Raw genomic sequence first — 17,968 nt, 5'->3', positions numbered from 1 at the left:
AGAGCAGGGCCCGGTCACACTAAGAATGCTCTGTTAGAATTTTGAGTAATAAAAACACTCTTACTAAATGGAAGGTAATGCTATACTATGAAAAAATTTAGGCAAAGTGATTCAATTTCTACGGAGACAAGCCCTCCACCAGAAAAGTTACATAGTGCCCATTTAAATACTACCATAATAACCAATATGACTTCATTCTGAGTTATATTTAGGCTTGGTGCTAGTGTATTGGTCAGTATGTAGAAGTATAATGCAGATACACACAATGAAATGCTTTGGCAGAACAAGTGCTCTTCTGTAGAGCTCATATGAGAGTATTTCAAAGAGGGCTCTGTAGATGTGATGAGCATTTCCTGAGGTTTGGCCTTTCTGCATGCATGACCCGTGAGACCATAGACTTCTTCAGTACGACCCACTACCAGCTGCCTGAGTCACATTTGAACTTCATTTCTCATTTCCATCCATATCTGTCATTCATTATTGGCCCCAGTGACCTACATGTCCTTTACATTTCTCATATCTTTCTTTTATTTGACTTCATAACTCCATCCAGGCAGCGTCTCTTTCTTTCATGATAAAAAATAAGTTTCCTTTTGCGTAAGTCACTTTTTGAGAAGTTGGACCAATAAATGAAAAGGTTGGCTGTTTGATCCAAACTCCAGTGCTGCATCCTATAGTTGTGCTCTTGGGCAAGACACTTGTCCTGTCCTGCCTCCTTCTCTTGTTTGTGAATGCAAATGTGGGATAACAAATGGAAAGTAATTTTTGATAAAATTTTTGTGTGTTTACATGCAGTTTTCACAGTTTTAGAATGAATTTAGTGTCTGATTTTCGATACTTTTGACAAACCTACTAAGTGAACACATGAACAGCACACAACAACCTCACCTCTCCTCCTCTAGTCTGGCCTTCTCCTTCTCGTACCACCTCTGCTGCTCCTCTCGCTTCTTTCTGTCTGCTGCCTGTTGGGCTGTCACAGACCCAACGCCGCTGGGTGGAGGGGGCAGAGGGAGCTCGTTCTGGGGCTCGTAGGGGTCAAAGGGGTCGGGGTAGGCTGTGGGAGGAGGGGGAGGTGGAGGGGGCAGGTCTGAGCGGGACGGGGGCTGAGCGGGGTGCGGTGGTACGGCGTGAGGCGTGTTGGGAGTTTTCCATCGGCCTGGGCCCGTTTTCTGATTGCCACTTTTATTTGAGGAACTAGACGCAGCGGAAAAGTTGAGGTGCTCCTGACTGGAAGTGGACGATTCTAATGAAGAGGGGATTTGGGGTTGGGGCGCCCACATTTCAGGGCCTCCTGTTGAGATGTATACACAAATAAGTATAACAAAACATTATTTTGCAATAAAAACATGAATTAGATGACTTAGGTCCAGTAACCTTTTCAACATTGTAATCATATTATGTTCCATAATCTAAAACAGAAGTCAATTACAGTAAAGTGGCCAGAGTGAAAATTGGATTGACGTTAATTAGAGGGATTGTGCAATAACAGAGTCTTACCTCCAGGGGGCGGTCTCTGGTAATCCATTTCCCTGTGCTGGTAGTCCATGTGAGGGTAGTCCTGGTGATAGTGTGGCTGCATGTCTGGTCTCATGCCTCCTGGTGGGGGGTACAGGTCCTCCTGTGAGTGGTTCACCCGCTGGGAAACATTAAGAGGAGGAAATTAAGACATAATGGTCTACTTAGTAAATATTTGAGTTAGTTTTGCAGTTCTTATCTCAATAAAAACGGTCACTTCTTTACCTGCATACTGTTGTGTATATTGTCTCCCATAGGCAGTCTTTCCCTGTCGTCCATGCCTTGCCAGTGCTGTGGAGGCCCTTGTCCTGGAGGTACCACCCGGTCCTGGCTTTTGGAGGCTGGGATGGTGAAGTATTCTCTGGGATAGGTCTGTGTGGGGATGGGGTACGCCTCAGGACGGGGTGGTGAAGGCTCATCCTGAACACAAGACCACAGCGTCACTGTGTGAAACTTCAAATATAAAAGTGCCAGACACCAAACACATTGTCAGAGTTTGATGAAAGATGAATTCTCCAGCGGGTTCGAAATACAATGTGGTATTGTCACTTTGCTGCTATAGATGCTTTGGGACATTCCTCATTAAGATGATATTGGGTTGAGATATAATTACTCACGTCTGCACACAGGTTTCCAGTGGACACAGACGTGATCTTAGTGCCAGGTCCTCCTGGGTAAACAGCTTTGCCTGCAGGACTCTGGCCCTGGTCTGGAAAATAAAGAGAAAGTTTGATTTATGAGAATTGTTTGGTTACATTTTTACAAACTAAATGAAAAAAACAAATACTGAAAACAAATGTCATGTTTTTAGAAGATGAAAATAGAAGACAGAAATCATAAACAGAAAAAGAACTCAGAGTGGGTGTACGTACTGGCCACGTTGGGGCTGGAGCGGTGGTCGGCCCGGTTTTTGAGCAGACGTTCCTCCCCGCTCATCTTCTTTGGTTCTGGGTACGAGTCCCAGGCTCCCTGGGGGCTCTCTGGAGACCCGTTCTGCACCGAGTTATTGTACAACTCAAACCCTTCACTCTTTGGTCGCATTTTACCATTTTTCTCACGCCCTCGGTCTGATGCTGGAAAGAACATTTCAGTTGTTAAACATTTGGCAATAGTAATACTTGTATAATGTTGTTGGAGTTGGTCTTTACATTCTGAAATAGACAGTTTGCTTAATTCGTATCAGCAAGTATGACTTTTAGGGCATTTCTCAACACCTGTATAGTTTCTAAACTTTAAATGATTTAGTCAAGAATAATCATAAGAAAGGTTTACAACTCAAAATCTTCACTCTCTTTATTTCTAAAAGATCCAGTTCTTTTTCCTCTGACCTATCCTAACCCTCTTAAGGCTGGCCATGCCATTGAGAAAATAACATTTAAACATCTGTTGGCTTTTTCCAGCTCACTCGGAGTTTCCTGACCGAGCAGCCGTCCTTTACTGCCCACAGTTAAACTTCAGTATCTGTGGTTTTACTGGCGCGGGCCTTCAGCGTCACTGTGGACTGGACTTCCTTAATGGATGCCGGGTCACATACCAGGACACAAAGCCCAACTCAGACCCAGACGGCTGCTCACTGTAGCCAGTAAAGACACAGCTGGACCAGCGCACACAACACTCATTATGCACCGGTCTGCAGCAGCTTCTGTCCACTTCTCCTCTTACAGGCTGCAGGCTATTAGGGAACTCACAGTACCCCATTCATCTATTCATTTGTCTAATCAGAGTCGGGAATATATTCTTCTCAAGTGCTGAATCAATTCATTACTTATTCCTTACTTGGAGTTTTTTTCCTCACATTTTGGTGCTGGCAAAAAACACTTGGTGCAAAAACAATAAGCTTATCCTAAGAATTGTTGATCTTTTTCCGTAAATTAACAAATGTCTGTTCAGTCATCGTAAGTCAGTTGGCTCCACTTAACCACATTTCTCATTATTTCTCTTTAATGGAACTATTTTATATTTCACTATGTTCTGGTCTATGTTGTTTCCTCATTCCAAACATACCTGGAGATGTGTATTCTTTCGTTCACACATGTTTAACACACAAACCCCGCATATTTAGGCTGAGTTCTTCTCTCAAACAGAAAATACTCTGTTCCACCTTGTGATGGCATGTGGTAATAAAAAAATATCAGCTCTGGAATTGCCAGTCTCTACTGAACTAAAGGTAAAAGGTAGCTGTTAACTACCGCTTCATGACAACACAAGGTGGAACAGAGCATTTTGAGCTTTAGAGATGTAGACAGAGTATTACTTAAAACATGTGTGACTGAAACAAAACACAACTCTAGGTATGTTTTTGATGAGGACACAACATTATAACATGGCTCAAAGCTCAATTTTGTGTAATAATATAACCTATTCTCTTCAATCATGACTCCTATTTTCACTTTTATAGAGTATATTCACTATCACTACCCTTCTGTACATGTCTAAACCTGTACACTCTCTTAAAGTCTCAACGGCTATTGCTGTAATGAAATCCTATATGGTTTTGTGTTGTGGCCTCACCTCTCTGCATCATTGGGCTGGGCTGGTTGAGCAGAGTGGCCAGTCCGTGGTAAATGGCTCCTTGTTTGGCCACTTCCAGGGTCACCACTGAACCGGTCCTGGTCATCAGCTCTGCCGCCCTGCACCATAACAACACAGGCAAAGTTAGGTCAGGCAAAATATTAATCAGTCCAGATGTATAATTCAATTGTGTTTTATCCAATTACAAACAAAACAAAAAATAGCTTTCAATGTTAATTTCCTGATCTTAAACAATAAAGACTTTTAAATCAGTACCATTTACCAAAAGAATTTGGGAAATTTCTTCATCCAAAGTCTGAACTCTAAACCACATGCTTTTGTTGACATAGGATTGGCTGTAGACCTTTTGATTAAAATGACCCAAACTGACCACTAATGATTATAAATGACAGAATCTTGATCTCACTTGAAATTTCATGAACTGTACAGGGCTAGATCAGGAAGATTTCTATTTGACTTACGGAACATGTACAATAGTTCATTAAAATGGTACAGTCTATAGTCACTATAGTCTTTATTTTGTTGTTCTTTCTACATCAAAAATGACTTCCAGCACTAATTGCCTGTGGTTTGAGTAATAGCCAAACACTAATGAGATTTCCGTGTAGTCGCATGCTAACCGTCAGAAAACTAAAGAGAAAGGCTCTAATTTGAACCAGAGAAGGTAGGATTATATTTGTCATTGCCAGAAGCTCTTTGGTCTAATTTAGGCTCAGACCTGCTGCGTCACACACACTACACATGTTCTCTAAACCACATGTGCTTCTGTGCTGGACCAGAAATAGTACAAGCAGAGATCACACTCTCGTGTGTTTGATGGAAGTGTTAGAAAGAGCGGATTGCATTACACATGGAAACAAAATCACTTTATTTTAAACTTTTGAGAGAGAAAATGAATTTTAATTAGAGAGGTTGTTACTTCTCACGTAAGGATCATATGATTCAGGAGTTGATTTTTCAACAAATTTGCATAAAACTCCAGTTTCCCCCACCAACTCAAAACATGCACAACAGGAAAAATCCTCCAGCTCCACCAAGATGAGCAACAAGATCACAGAGGATGATGGCTGATCTCTGTGTTGTGGTGCTCACTGTTCCAGCAAAGATGTCAGAATGGCATTGAAGGATGGGTCAAAATCAGAGGACAAATTTCCTTAACCTTAATCTTAAACCTTTCTATTTTTATATAAAGCCATATTGACCAACTTTTTTAAACTCATAAATAAGACAAATAATTTCTCCCTCAGAAATGCATTGCAAAAGAAGACCTCATGAAAAATCAGACAGCTATACATATTTGATCTATTTTACACTCTTAAGCCATAACCATGTGACACTTTAGGATGAGAGTTGATTTGCTGTCAAGGCTGGTCCAGCCTGCTTCACCTGTTTTTTTCCACTTTCTGAAAAAACTCTGCTAGTGGCCAGAGTAAGCATGCATACTAGCAATGTGCCAAAGGGTTTGCGAGAGCTAGGAACAAGTTAGATAAATTTTAAAATATCTACCCCCCAATTTCATGGTTTGATAATCATCCTCCCTAGCTTCTAATATATATACCAGACTTACTATTTACTAAAGACTGTTCAAAACTGTATGTATTAATCAATACATACTCTGAAAATACTCATTTAGTAACTACATTAATCTAGTAAAACAACAAAATTACACAATATGAAATCTAAAACTTAAACACATGTCTTAAACAGAAGCCAGAACACTCAAGTAAAACTTCTGATCTCCGTCGGTTGCAGCCTCTGAGCCTCTGCCCTGCTGTTCCCTAAACACACACACACCCTGACTTCTTGTGTTGCCTTTAAAGATTCTTTGGAAATATTTCTTTTGGGCCAAACGGGCTGCAGCTGCTCTGTTAAACCGCCCTCAAGATGTCGAAACTCTGAGGTTCCTTAAATGTCACACCAACTTGATCCCTCTAAAGTGTTTTAAGTCGCAAACCCACACACATCATCACAACCAGAACTGCGTCAATACTGCGCGGTGGGCACAGTCAGAAGAAAAATGCCATGTTTGTTTCCACTAGAGGGATTAACGAGTGTATGACTTCAGTGGCTAATTATAATTTACACTTTTAGCCGGGGATTTCCAACCGTAAACATCACCTAACTAGGGCTTTAGGTGACCAGATTTTGAGGAGATTTGACCGGTTTACCTTTCTTGGGAGAGACCAACGAGACTGCGTCCGTCAACGCTCAGCAGTTGGTCACCTGCTGCCAACCGGCCGTCCTAAACAAAGTAAAACAGGACACATGAGTCACAGAGATGCTATTATTGTTATTTCAAATATTTATGTCAGTTTGGCTCACCATATCGGCCGCTCCTCCTTTGACCACGGACTTGATGTAGATCCCCAGTTTCTCCTGACCAGCACCCTGTAATACACAAGGAACATATAAATTTATTTAGAATTTTTGAGTTTAAATTGGTGGATCAAAATGGCAAAACGCATTTGAATACAAAAACATTACTGAGTTGTTTCGAAAATATTTTGAAAAGGTGCAGCAAATGTATTCAATTAACCATTTCTGATCACCTGCTTGTGCGTTTGTGTTTAGAAAGTACACCAAAATGTAGGCAAATTTATACTACTATATCAGCCCATTATGTTAGTAGACAATAAATTAAATTGTAGGGACACAAGAACATATGTAAAGATTTGATGTATTGTTTAAAATTTATCTTCCAAAAACGATCTGTTAAAACAATCAAACCTATCTCTATCTTCCATATTTACATTAAGCAACTTCCTTTCACTTAAACCAGCAAAACAAAGATGACAGATTCAGACAACCGCAGCTCCTATGCAGTTCCTGTGTAGTGGTTTGGAAGGTTTACAGACAGTGCCTTAAACAAAGTGCTGGCTCCTTATCACACGGATCAGACCCTTTCTCTCATCTCAGGTGTTTACATTGACTTTGTTCAGCATAAACCAGAAGATAATCTAGAAACGTTTCTTTGTTAAAACACTCCACAACGTTTAGCACACACACTAGACTGAGAAGAAATTGTGTTTAGATGAATCGGGACAACTTAGTTTATTCCACTACAGTTACTGTTTATAAACCAACACTGACTAATGGCGTAAAGTAAACTCTGGAAAATAATATGCATGCATTTACTACACATTTATTTTTATTTTTTATGCATAAAATAAACTTCATCAAGTCAGTCCCATTCATCATATTCAGATGCAAAGATGCACACACCTACACATAAATCAAAGTCAGTCTATAAAATCAGTCATAAACCCATGAACAGGATTAAACACCACTTTAAATGCTGCCGTTTGTCAGATCTGGCAACGTGGCTCTTGGCATGAGTTTGTAAAGTAGCAAGGGGGTCACGCTGGGGTCACAGAGGGGTTAATAACTTCTGCGTTTGCTGTTGCATTTTGGAATTGGTCTATCGTCTACTGTGTGCAAATAGAGTGGAGAAATAAGTATGTCTCTGCAGCAATCGTAACTTATCAATGCTAAAACCAACAAATTCCTTATAAATGGTAAAATTATAGTTACTCAAGTTAAGATATTCAAAAGGTATCATGCATTGAGTTTTATATTGTTGTACATTTTAATTCTCAATAGTGTTTTGTTGCGTGTAACAGAAGAATCTTGTTTACCACATAAATTAGACTCTGCATCTTCCTGCAGCAGGAAACACCTCTGAATGATGAGAAGTGAAAATCAGTTCAAAGTATTGGGCAACAATGAGACTGAGGAACCTCACATAAATAAATGCTTCACATTCTTTCAATCGTTTTTCAATAGTATTGTGTAGCAAGTTGAGTATCTGGCAGGTTTTCATTATGTCGAGCTACAAATCGTTTAGTTTAACTGTATGAATGTCGCTAATCAAAGTTCAGCAATGTCCAAACGGTGGAAAAAGTTAAGGAAAACAATTACTCTCACATTAATATTGAAACTACTTCTAAGACGCACTCATTAGCCTTGTACTAAAGCTTAAAATTCACAATATCATACACAGCACAACTTTGCAGCCAACTTCTTACCCTCCCATAAACTGAGCCTTGCAACAGTTACCCACAATGCCTTTCTTCTGTCAGTATTGCATGTGGATACAATAATAAGAGCAGTCTCTCGGTGTGAGTGTTGCAAAGTGACATTTAAAGGAGAAGACAGCTCTGTGAATCAAGTGCACTGTTTGTGGGACATTACAGTACATCTTCTGTGTGAAGTGGAGCTTAGGTCTGATCTAGAGACGGGACGGGCGCCACCAAAAAACAGTCAAACAAAAAGGGATTCCCTCTAGGGCCTGCAGAAAAGCTCCAGCTAATTCAAGGGATCACACAATATCTAGCCCAACAAAATAATATCATTGTGTATTGTCTTGAAATGTCAGAGAACTATTTTTGACTTGTACTAGTCTTTCCCGTACTTCTATGTAGGTCAATCTGTTAGGTGAAGATAAAATATATAAAATATGTATTATTAAAAATGTATTATCATCAGCAGTTGATCTAAACATGTAAAAGCTCATTTGAAGGCTAAAATATTCTTACAAATACATGCATGTAAAATAAAATGTATTTTGTCACTGGATATGAAGACTATAACTTTGTTCTTATTCATACAAGACAAAAATCTATATAAATTGTTTGAATGGAGGATTGAATGTCTGTTTCGAGGTCTCGTCTTCAGGGATCTTTGCAGAACTCCTTACAACAAAACTGTTTAACTCACTGCAAAGATGGCCATAAATAGTCACATCATTACCCTTTGACTTTGAACCTGCCCACCAAGAAAAACTTCAACCTTCAATCAGCAGTTGTCACGATTTTACAACATTATGTAAATTGTTAACTTGCATTCTTAAAAAGTTATTTTAACATCTTTCTTCCACATATATATCAAATGTGTAACCCATAGTGAAGCCTTCCTGTCTGCTGAAACAAGCAGATGTAGGCCAAAGTGGATCCAGATGCCATGTTTTTCATTATTTCTCATCTTGGGCAAAATTGTCCATAATGCAGCCACCTTAAGACTCCATGTCCCTGTACATGTTATGAGTGAACGTAACCATAAGCTGTGTGCATAGTGCATGCGTGGAACACAGTAGACAAATCAATAGTAATATCTCGAACATCTGAGGTAGCTTTCATGTGATTTAGTGCTTTTCAGAGATTTGTAGTGGAGCCTGCAGGCCTGTGTACACTCACCTATGGGGCTTTATTATAGGCAGGGGGACCTGAAGGGGTCTTTACAAGTGGAATTTAAAGACTAGTGCTTTAGCGATTGGTGCATGGAAAATGCATGAGGGTGCATTTTGACCTGTGTACAGATACACATTATTAGAAAAACATGATTTCCACAATAACTAAAGCAGACTTTGGCTTTCACTGTGTCCCTGGTATGGCTGGATAAACAGGAGCACGCCAAGGTCCCTTTTACTTCTAATCTAATACTTCTAATAAAACATCATGTGGCAATCTAGTACTACAAATATAATACAGTGTAAATCAAATACATAATTAGTTTGATGATTTAATTTGTTTTTAATTTGAAATATTGCTGAAACAAATTAAAATTGTGTATATTTGTCTTATTGATAGAGTTTTGAGTTAATACACTGATTAAAACATTTTGACAGGGAAAAACCCAACTATAAACTCTTGCATTACTAATAATGTTGCCATAGTGCTAAACTGATGATAATGCATCATGGAGGAGGAACGCCCGTCTAATACTGAACCCTCTTCATTCACACACAGATGCAGAATGTAGCAGAATAAGCACTTGGATAAAGTCTCTCTCTTTGAAGTAAATACTTTCAGAGAAGTCAGCCACAACTTCTTTGATATTTAACACAGTGTTGACAAGACCAACGTGCACCACGCATGACACAGAGCTCACTGATGCCAACGAAAAGTGAAAAACAACATTCCATTATTGAAAAAAAAAAAAATAAAAAAAAAACTGTTTCCTTTTCAAATTCTTGCAATCTCTTTGCATATTTTGAAACATTAATTCTCTTGCCAATTGTCAAAGCACTTTAAGTCACATCAGTCTCTCAAAAGCCACATCTGCAAAACATCTGCTTAAATACAATAAACTAAGAAGCGATTGCCTCACTTACAAACATTATAAATTATGGAAAAGGTCCTTGAATGTCACAATTTGGACATCACACTGATTATGCTGCGGACTAAACAGCATTAAAATGATTGGAGACACTGAAGTATAAATGAGGACAGTTTCTTAAAGACTTTGTCAGGTTAAAACCGCTCATCCACAAGAGCTGAAGGTGTCAAAGAGGCGCCAAAGAGGAATTCTTATGTCTTTTTGTACAACTAAGCATTTCTGAGATGTTCTGGGCTTGTGCAAACTAGTGCATGTGTGAAGCACTTGTATGTAGCACATGTTTAAACAGGGCCGTACATTTAAAATGTTTAGGTATTAGACACTTTCTTGATTTTTGAACAGATTGAGCATATTTTCATGGGAGTGACGACCATTTTGTCAGTGTCCATTTGATTTCTCTGATGTATTGTATGATTATGGCTGGTCTGTGGAATGTCCCATCCAACTCATAAATGCAACAAAGATAATATAATATTCAGTCAAGTAAAGTAATCACAGCTCCCGTGTAAAAGGACAAACCCACTAAATACGGCCATTTCGCAATGGTGTTGGATATATACAGGATTTCAAACACCTTGTGAAGCACCTCCAGGTCACAGTTGGACAGGAAATATTGGTACATCCTTGAATTGTCCCTGGTCTAACAGGGGGTCACTCTCTTATTCCATTGTTCAACTTGCAGTACCATTACCCAAAACTAATAAACAAATATTACACTTCACAAAGTAGAGAAAAGTGTAGATTTTTGTTGAATTAAAAATTTGAAATTGACAAAAAGTTAAAATATCTAACTGCGATCTATATATTTACTAACGGTATGTAAGAATATTTGTTCAACTATAAATAATGGTGGTCAAGCTTGCCATTTTTAGATCCCATGTACCACAAGGGTGATTGTCAGCTTTTAAAATAGAGCATGAACTAACCAGAGCTTCCATTTGTACAAAGGGGAAACCAACTTAAGCTGGAGGAAAAGGAGGCGGCTCACTTCCTCTCCTGCAGCTGGGACCGAACAAAACACAATGCAATGGACAGTATAGCACACGTGGCTTGGACAAATTCATAAAATCACCTTGATGTGATTGATAAATGCCAAGTTGAATGTCAATTACTGAAGGTAGGGATCCACCGACCTAGCTTTTTCAGCTCTGATACCAATATTGAAACTTTGGCATCAAGTATCTGCCAATATTAACCCATACCAGTGTAGAGACTGAGTATGGTTTCCCCAAAACACAATCCACTTATTACAAAATGGATCCAGTTGTGGTGTGTAAGTGTTATGCAAGTTGAATTAATTATGTTTTGAATTCAGTTTTGAATGAATAAATGTTCAAACATTATAAGACATCATAGGCCTACATAAGTCAGTAAATAGTCTCATTACATCAGATTAAAGGTGCAACCAGGATATCAGCTGCTACCAGTATCGGTATGGGTGCATCACGAATACAAAATATATGAGAGGGAAAAACTGCATACCAAGTGCAGTGAACCAAAATCTGTGTATTTTGGTTTAAATATTAACATATCAGCCAGTAAGTAAATACAGTTGAGCAAAAGATTGTTGCAGTGGACAAACTAGACCACTGGAATTCTCATAGAAGCTGAAGCCCCTGCACCTGCTCCATAAAATAGTACAAACGCCAGCCAAGAATCACATACCAAAAGCATACACCTATGAGCAGGCATGGTAGAAATACACAAATGAGGCTTAAGTAAAGATTCAAGCTTTAAGTAAATACATGTAAAAATACATGCCATTACCTCATCCTTTCGTCCCACCACAGAAAACCACATGCTTTAGTCCAGTTCACACCAGGACGTCCCGCGCTGAAATAGTTGATTTATAACTTGAGGTGCAACCTGCTACATGCACTAACAAGCTCAAAATCACACAGGGCAAGAGTTATCCATTCAGAGTTCAAAATGACTGTGGGAAAAAATATTCTTAAAAATGCCAGCAAGAAAAAAATAAGTAAAAAATTATTCTGGACGTCTGGAAAAGGTTTAGTAAATTCCTTCCAAAGTGAACAGTTGAAGTTGGCGTGGTCACCAGCTGGTCAAACTGAAAGTCCTCATGGTGAACAGCGCACATATAATTATATAACAGGACAGAGCTAGCCCCTGGAGTTGGAGCTCTACCTGCACCTCCCTCTCTCCCCTCTGCTGCTCCAAACTCCTGGTACAGAGCACGCGGAGTAGAAAATAAACGGGCTGTGAGGGGGAGGGCTGTGAGGTACATCCTTCCTCCCCACTCCCCTTCGCAGTCTTCCTCATAAGGGGCTGAGCCATTAAGGAAAGCTACAATTTCCTTTTAAGAGACCAGACAGGTCGGATACGTCACAGCAGACGTATAGAAAAATGTTACTTTCACGAATCACATTTAGATTTGACCAATAGCTTTGATAAAAGTTTACAAGATATGATAACTTTCTCGAAATAGGAAAATGGCAGTTCTTAGCTGAAACATAAGAAAGCCAAACTGTGGACAAATGCACATGTTTAACACTTTATCAGAAGTAGAATAAAGTACAAATAAGTATAATGCACTTATTATATCCCTATATTAGCATGTGACTAGTACTGTAGTAATTCACTTGATCTAGAAAAATGTAACCATAGTAGCTTTTCTATAAATAAAATAAGAATAAAGCAGAAATTAGACTCAAAAGTGAGACATTGACTCAAAGATGTTAAATTTACTACAACTGCTACTCCAACATCTGCCCACCATCTCATTCACGTAAATGGAAACCATTGTAACCCATGCTGCCTGTAATCCACTGTACTATAGCAGCATTGCCTTTTTTAGCCTGATTATTGGAAGGGATTTGCAGTGAAGCCTATAGTTCATGCTTTGTGAAACAGGCCCCAGGAAAAAGCTCTCTCTGAGCCGCTCAACCAGAGTTTTGTACAAATGCTGCTTTGGTCGTCACATGCTCAGAAGCGACCTACGGCACTGTGACAATGAATGTGGGCTGATAAAATCCAGAGATTGCTATTAATAAATACATATTATAAATTTGAGATGTATCTTTATATATTTTTATGTCAGTGATTAGGGGCCAAATGTAATTAATTTCATAATATTTTTTCTACGCACGAGTCACTTATGAACAGCACACACAATTATTTTACTATGCCACAGTGAGATCTTCACATTCTTCTTCACATTCTTCTTGAAGTAGCGTGTAGTGTTGTCACGATATTAAAATTACAAACTTAATTTCGATACTAAGGAACAGACTTGATAAAGCTCAGGATCATTCTAAATCTATTCAGGAAAGGTTCATTTCTGTCCTGCGAATGTGGCTTTTTTAGTACCAATAACTGATGAGTATCTGGTTTTGAATTGCTGGAGGAGTGGTTGTGTTTAATAAGACAAAGGCATTTATAATAGGTAGTTTTATATGAAGAGCGGAAACCCAATCTCAAACCAAAACCTGATAAAAAGAAGCTCCTAAGACAAGTGTTACATAACTGTCTGTGTTATTCCCCTCAGGAAATATGTGAGCCTTGATGGACATGCGTTAACGTTGTGCTAAATTAAAGTGAAGAGTGGTGGGACGTCCCGTAGGCTGCTGGTACCTGGACTGTTCAGGTTCACTCCGGGGCCTCTGAGGTTCACATACAGAACTTAAGTGGTCGACTAATGGTTTTTTAAAAGGCTACGAAAACAAACTGTGAGCGGGTGATTTGCAATGGATACAGAACTACTTATTATCGTGTGGGAAAAGTTGTCTGAAATAAAAAATGATGGGAACTGTAAAATGGATTGTGGAGAGATGGATAGTGGAGAGATATATAAGCTACTTTTGACCATGACATATTGATCAAATTGTGTAACTTCTCCACTATTTTAGGATGACCAAATTATAAGCAATGCCATCTGTAGCTTATCTCAACAATTGTTAAGTTATGTACAATAAAAAGTGGTTTTAAAATAATTGAGCAACAAAAATACACTGCAAGAATTATACAAAAAATAGGAGTCTGAAACTAATTTGTCAAAATCTATATAAATGAGGCTGCAAATGAACCTCTAACAATTTGAGGCACACTTTGTTTCAGTAGGGGTCACTGTTGCATGTAAGACATTTGTGTCAGTAAACCCTGAAATACTCTACTGATATAAACAAAATAGACTCGCAAAAAGAGAACATTCTTCAATCCCATTGGTGGTCCACTCCCAATTTAAGAAGGGGGCCACAAACATCTGCCCTGATCCCTCCTTATTGCATGCGTTCCCTAGACACACTAAAGGCAATACCAGACAGCTATATGTTACATGTATAATGACGACAAAGCTCCCATTTAAAACTACTCCTATCCTGAATCCAATGTAACCAAATATGGCCTCTATAGGAGTTTAATTTTCCATTTTGCTGTTGCCAGGAACTGTACTGTACACACAATACATCTTTCACTTTAGTTCCAACATCAAAGGTGCATAGAGAAATAAACAAGAGTAAACATTGTAATAAGTTCCTCCTGCAGGCGCACTTAGAAAAGCAAACCTGAGGGACAGTTCCAGCAAGTGCTGCAGACACCACTGTATTCTGTCTGTTTAGTCTCCTCCGCTAGACTTAACAGGGGAAAAAGGACGCTTTAAACAAAGCTTGATTTTTCATGACAATCTCCATCAAAGAAGGCAATGTAAAGGCAGAGGAAGTTGAAGAAATATGCATGAATATGTGTTATATCTTTAAAATTTAGAAAGAACCAAGAATATGTTTGTATTTATAGGTACTCCAAAATAATTATACCAAGTCAAAGCACTCGGTAAACAATTTACATATTATTTTACAGATTAGTGATTGAAATGTGAACTCTACTGCAGCGACAACTGAGCCTACATTACTAGACTACTACATTATTATTATTAGTACTACCATAGACCAAATATGGACAAAACACAGGGCCTTCTGGTTGAATGAACACATGCTGCTTTTCCATCAAAATACTCAATAAAGACTCTAAAATCCTGAACGCCTGTTTAAATGAGGCCAGCAGATTTTTAAAAATCTGTCATATTTTTTTAAATGGGGTCTTACCTTGGCAGCCACGATGCTGAGGCCCATGCCATTGTGCTTCTTCAGGGTCACCGTGACGACCTCCGGCTCCTTCCTCATTGGCTGCGAACACAGATGAACAGGAAGACCACGTTCACTATCTACAATGGTTAGACTCTTAAGAGCAGTGTATAGTAAAATGTCTGCTTCTGAAAGAAAATGATAGTTGAAAATAGGGGAGGGAGGGCCGGGCTGAGGGAGGGAGAGCCGGGCTGAGGGAGGGGTGAAGGGGACGACCGCAGAGGAACCTGTGGTCCCTGGAGCAGAGTCAAGAATGAAAACCACATCATGGCTGCCCACACATCCAGAGCAGGGCAGGGCCTGGGTGGAGGAAAACATGCACAAAGGAACTCCAGCCAAAGACTAACACAGAGACAATATACTGACAGAGAGAAAGCCCAACGTAAAGAGAAACTACTAAGCTATGTGTGATTGAGCCAACATAGTGAGTGAGGTGGACAAACTGGTAGGGACACTGCATATGGTTTAAGTAAACTATATTACGAGCACAGCAATGAAAGTGCATAAAAATATAGATTAACTATAGTATGCTGAGTCAAGAGGAGAAAACGCCTCAAACGCATTGATGTTCAGTCTACCTCGAGAGCCCCACCCACAGCTCTGCCTGACACACCCCATTAATCAGAGTGTTTGTGAGAGAGACGCCTGCGCTTTGTCCAGTCTGAGCCTGTGACAGTGGAGCTGGGGTAAACAGGCCAATTACAGAGGAAGTGGCTCTGTGGGGCAAATCCAATGGGACGTCCCGTACACAGAGGGTTCGGTGTTGATGAAGCCGTCAGTGTATCTGCAAAGGTTGTTATGAAAACCAAATTGCCCCTTTTCTCAAGTCACTGTAATCACTGCTTTCTGCTCAAAAGACCACACACACGCTATTGGAGAAAGCTCATAGAAAGCTACAAGTCTCCACAAAATAATGTCTCAGTAAGGCTGGTTCATTGTAGGTTTTTTTTACCTTTTATGGCTAGACTTACCTGGGTTTAAGGGTTAGTGTTTTAACTTAATCCCACTTAAATCATGTAAATCTTGTAGTAGAAACAATGATTATAAACCATGACAGTTGGCACAGTACAGTATAGCTTTTAAGAGGTAACAGCAAGTGAAGAAAATAAAATACAGCTCGTAAGTTTGATTTATCTACATTTTAACCACTACCAGCCCTCGTCTTCCGCATGTAACTAGATCCTGTGTTAAGCAGTAGTGTATAAATGTCTATTCTACATAAAAGGAGTGAATGACATACCACCTCAGAGCTGTCTGCTGTGGAGAAGTGGCTGTCGCAGTCTGCTCCTTCAAAGTGGACGGTCCAAGTGCCGGGCGAGCGGGGGTGTGGCGTCAACCGACAAAAACCTGGACGTAAAACAGCGTACCAGTGTGTTATTAAGTGAGATTTACAATTAGAAATCATACCTTCCAGCACTCTAATTAAATCTCTAATTACGATTTTGAGAGGACAACCTACTTTCCTTACAACTCTAAAATATTAGTCACAGAAAATCATGTTCCTCTGTCAAACTGTATGTTTATTTGGCTTTTTTTTTTTTTTTTTAAACAGTCAATACCCTTCATGTTACCATTCAATCTAAACTTAATATTGAGAGTACAGTACACTGACTTGAATTGAATAGACAAAAGCAGTAATTTCCATCCATTTCCAAAGTTATGCTAAACTGAAATATCAAATATAACTTGCAGTATCAGGTATCGGTTCCATCAATATCAGTTCAGTTGTTCCTGGTTGGACTCTTTACTGACTGATATAGGCCCAGGATTTTTCATGATGTTTGAAATTTGTATTTTCTTAACTGTAGTTACTCATACAAGGCTGTTCAGCAGTTACCTCCAGGATACATAACAGTTACATAACATAATCAGGTTAATTTTGTAATTAGCTAATTATTTGAGGTATTTTGGTATGGGTTAATAAAGGATATCTGCAGATACTTGAAAACATAGTATGGTTATTGGTATCAGAACTGAAAAACCGGGATTGGTGCATCCCTAAGTGAGAGCAGGAGTACCTCTCTGTAGCAGTGGCTCGAGGAAGTCCTGCAGTCCGTTGGGAATACTGCGCACCACGTCACAGGAGTAGCCATCCTCAGGGAGCAGGAAGGGCAGCTGTAGGTCTGGATCCTCCTCCAGCTGCACCTCTCGTCCATCGCTGCGGGCCAGTTCATCGGCTGTGTTCTCCGCTACTGCCACCACATGGTCAATCAGCTCCTGCAAACACAAAGGGGGCAGCACAACAGACGGTGAAAAATATGCCTAATTAAATATTATATGCTAGTAAGACGCACTTATTCTATCTATGTGCTAAAGTATTTGTTTTGAAAGACTATAAACTAAGTATTGTGAATTGTTTGTACTATATAATATTTCCAATGAAGGGCTTAGAATGTTCCAGAGTATAGCTTTAAACCTATCCATCTTACATACATTCCACTGCAGATGTTTTTATATTGCACAAAAATACCTTCAAATCATGTATTCTTACCGTTAGCCTGAAAACTTGTAACGTGGCCTACTGATGTTACCTGGTTGTCTCCATGCTTGATATATATATTTAATGCCATACAGTGGACTATTCTTGGCAAAACACTTTATGGGACTTGTGACCCCTTGTGGCTAAAAATGTTCTCAAATAAAAGCTGACTGCTATTACTTACACTGCTGCCTATGCTTTTACTTAGATTAAAATTAAGGACTGTAGCAGA

The 17,968-nt window shown here is 39.3% G+C and overlaps 1 protein-coding gene across 1 annotated transcript in view; it reads right to left on the bottom strand.

Annotated features, from left to right (window-relative positions):
- Positions 1–17,968, bottom strand: part of afdna (afadin, adherens junction formation factor a) — a 46,465-nt gene that overhangs the window by 11,535 nt on the left and 16,962 nt on the right. Inside the window, 11 exon segments of the mRNA XM_055149125.1 lie at positions 889–1,291; positions 1,498–1,636; positions 1,741–1,935; positions 2,133–2,224; positions 2,388–2,588; positions 4,027–4,145; positions 6,216–6,289; positions 6,370–6,435; positions 15,219–15,299; positions 16,501–16,604; positions 17,276–17,474. Coding sequence (XP_055005100.1) covers positions 889–1,291; positions 1,498–1,636; positions 1,741–1,935; positions 2,133–2,224; positions 2,388–2,588; positions 4,027–4,145; positions 6,216–6,289; positions 6,370–6,435; positions 15,219–15,299; positions 16,501–16,604; positions 17,276–17,474 — 1,673 coding nt within the window.

The sequence above is a fragment of the Boleophthalmus pectinirostris genome, unplaced genomic scaffold (assembly GCF_026225935.1).
Source record: "Boleophthalmus pectinirostris isolate CB_2022bp ecotype Guang Dong unplaced genomic scaffold, ASM2622593v1 HiC_scaffold_13, whole genome shotgun sequence".
Classification (NCBI taxonomy): Eukaryota; Metazoa; Chordata; class Actinopteri; order Gobiiformes; family Gobiidae; genus Boleophthalmus; species Boleophthalmus pectinirostris.
This window is presented reverse-complemented; position numbering and strand designations above follow the sequence as displayed.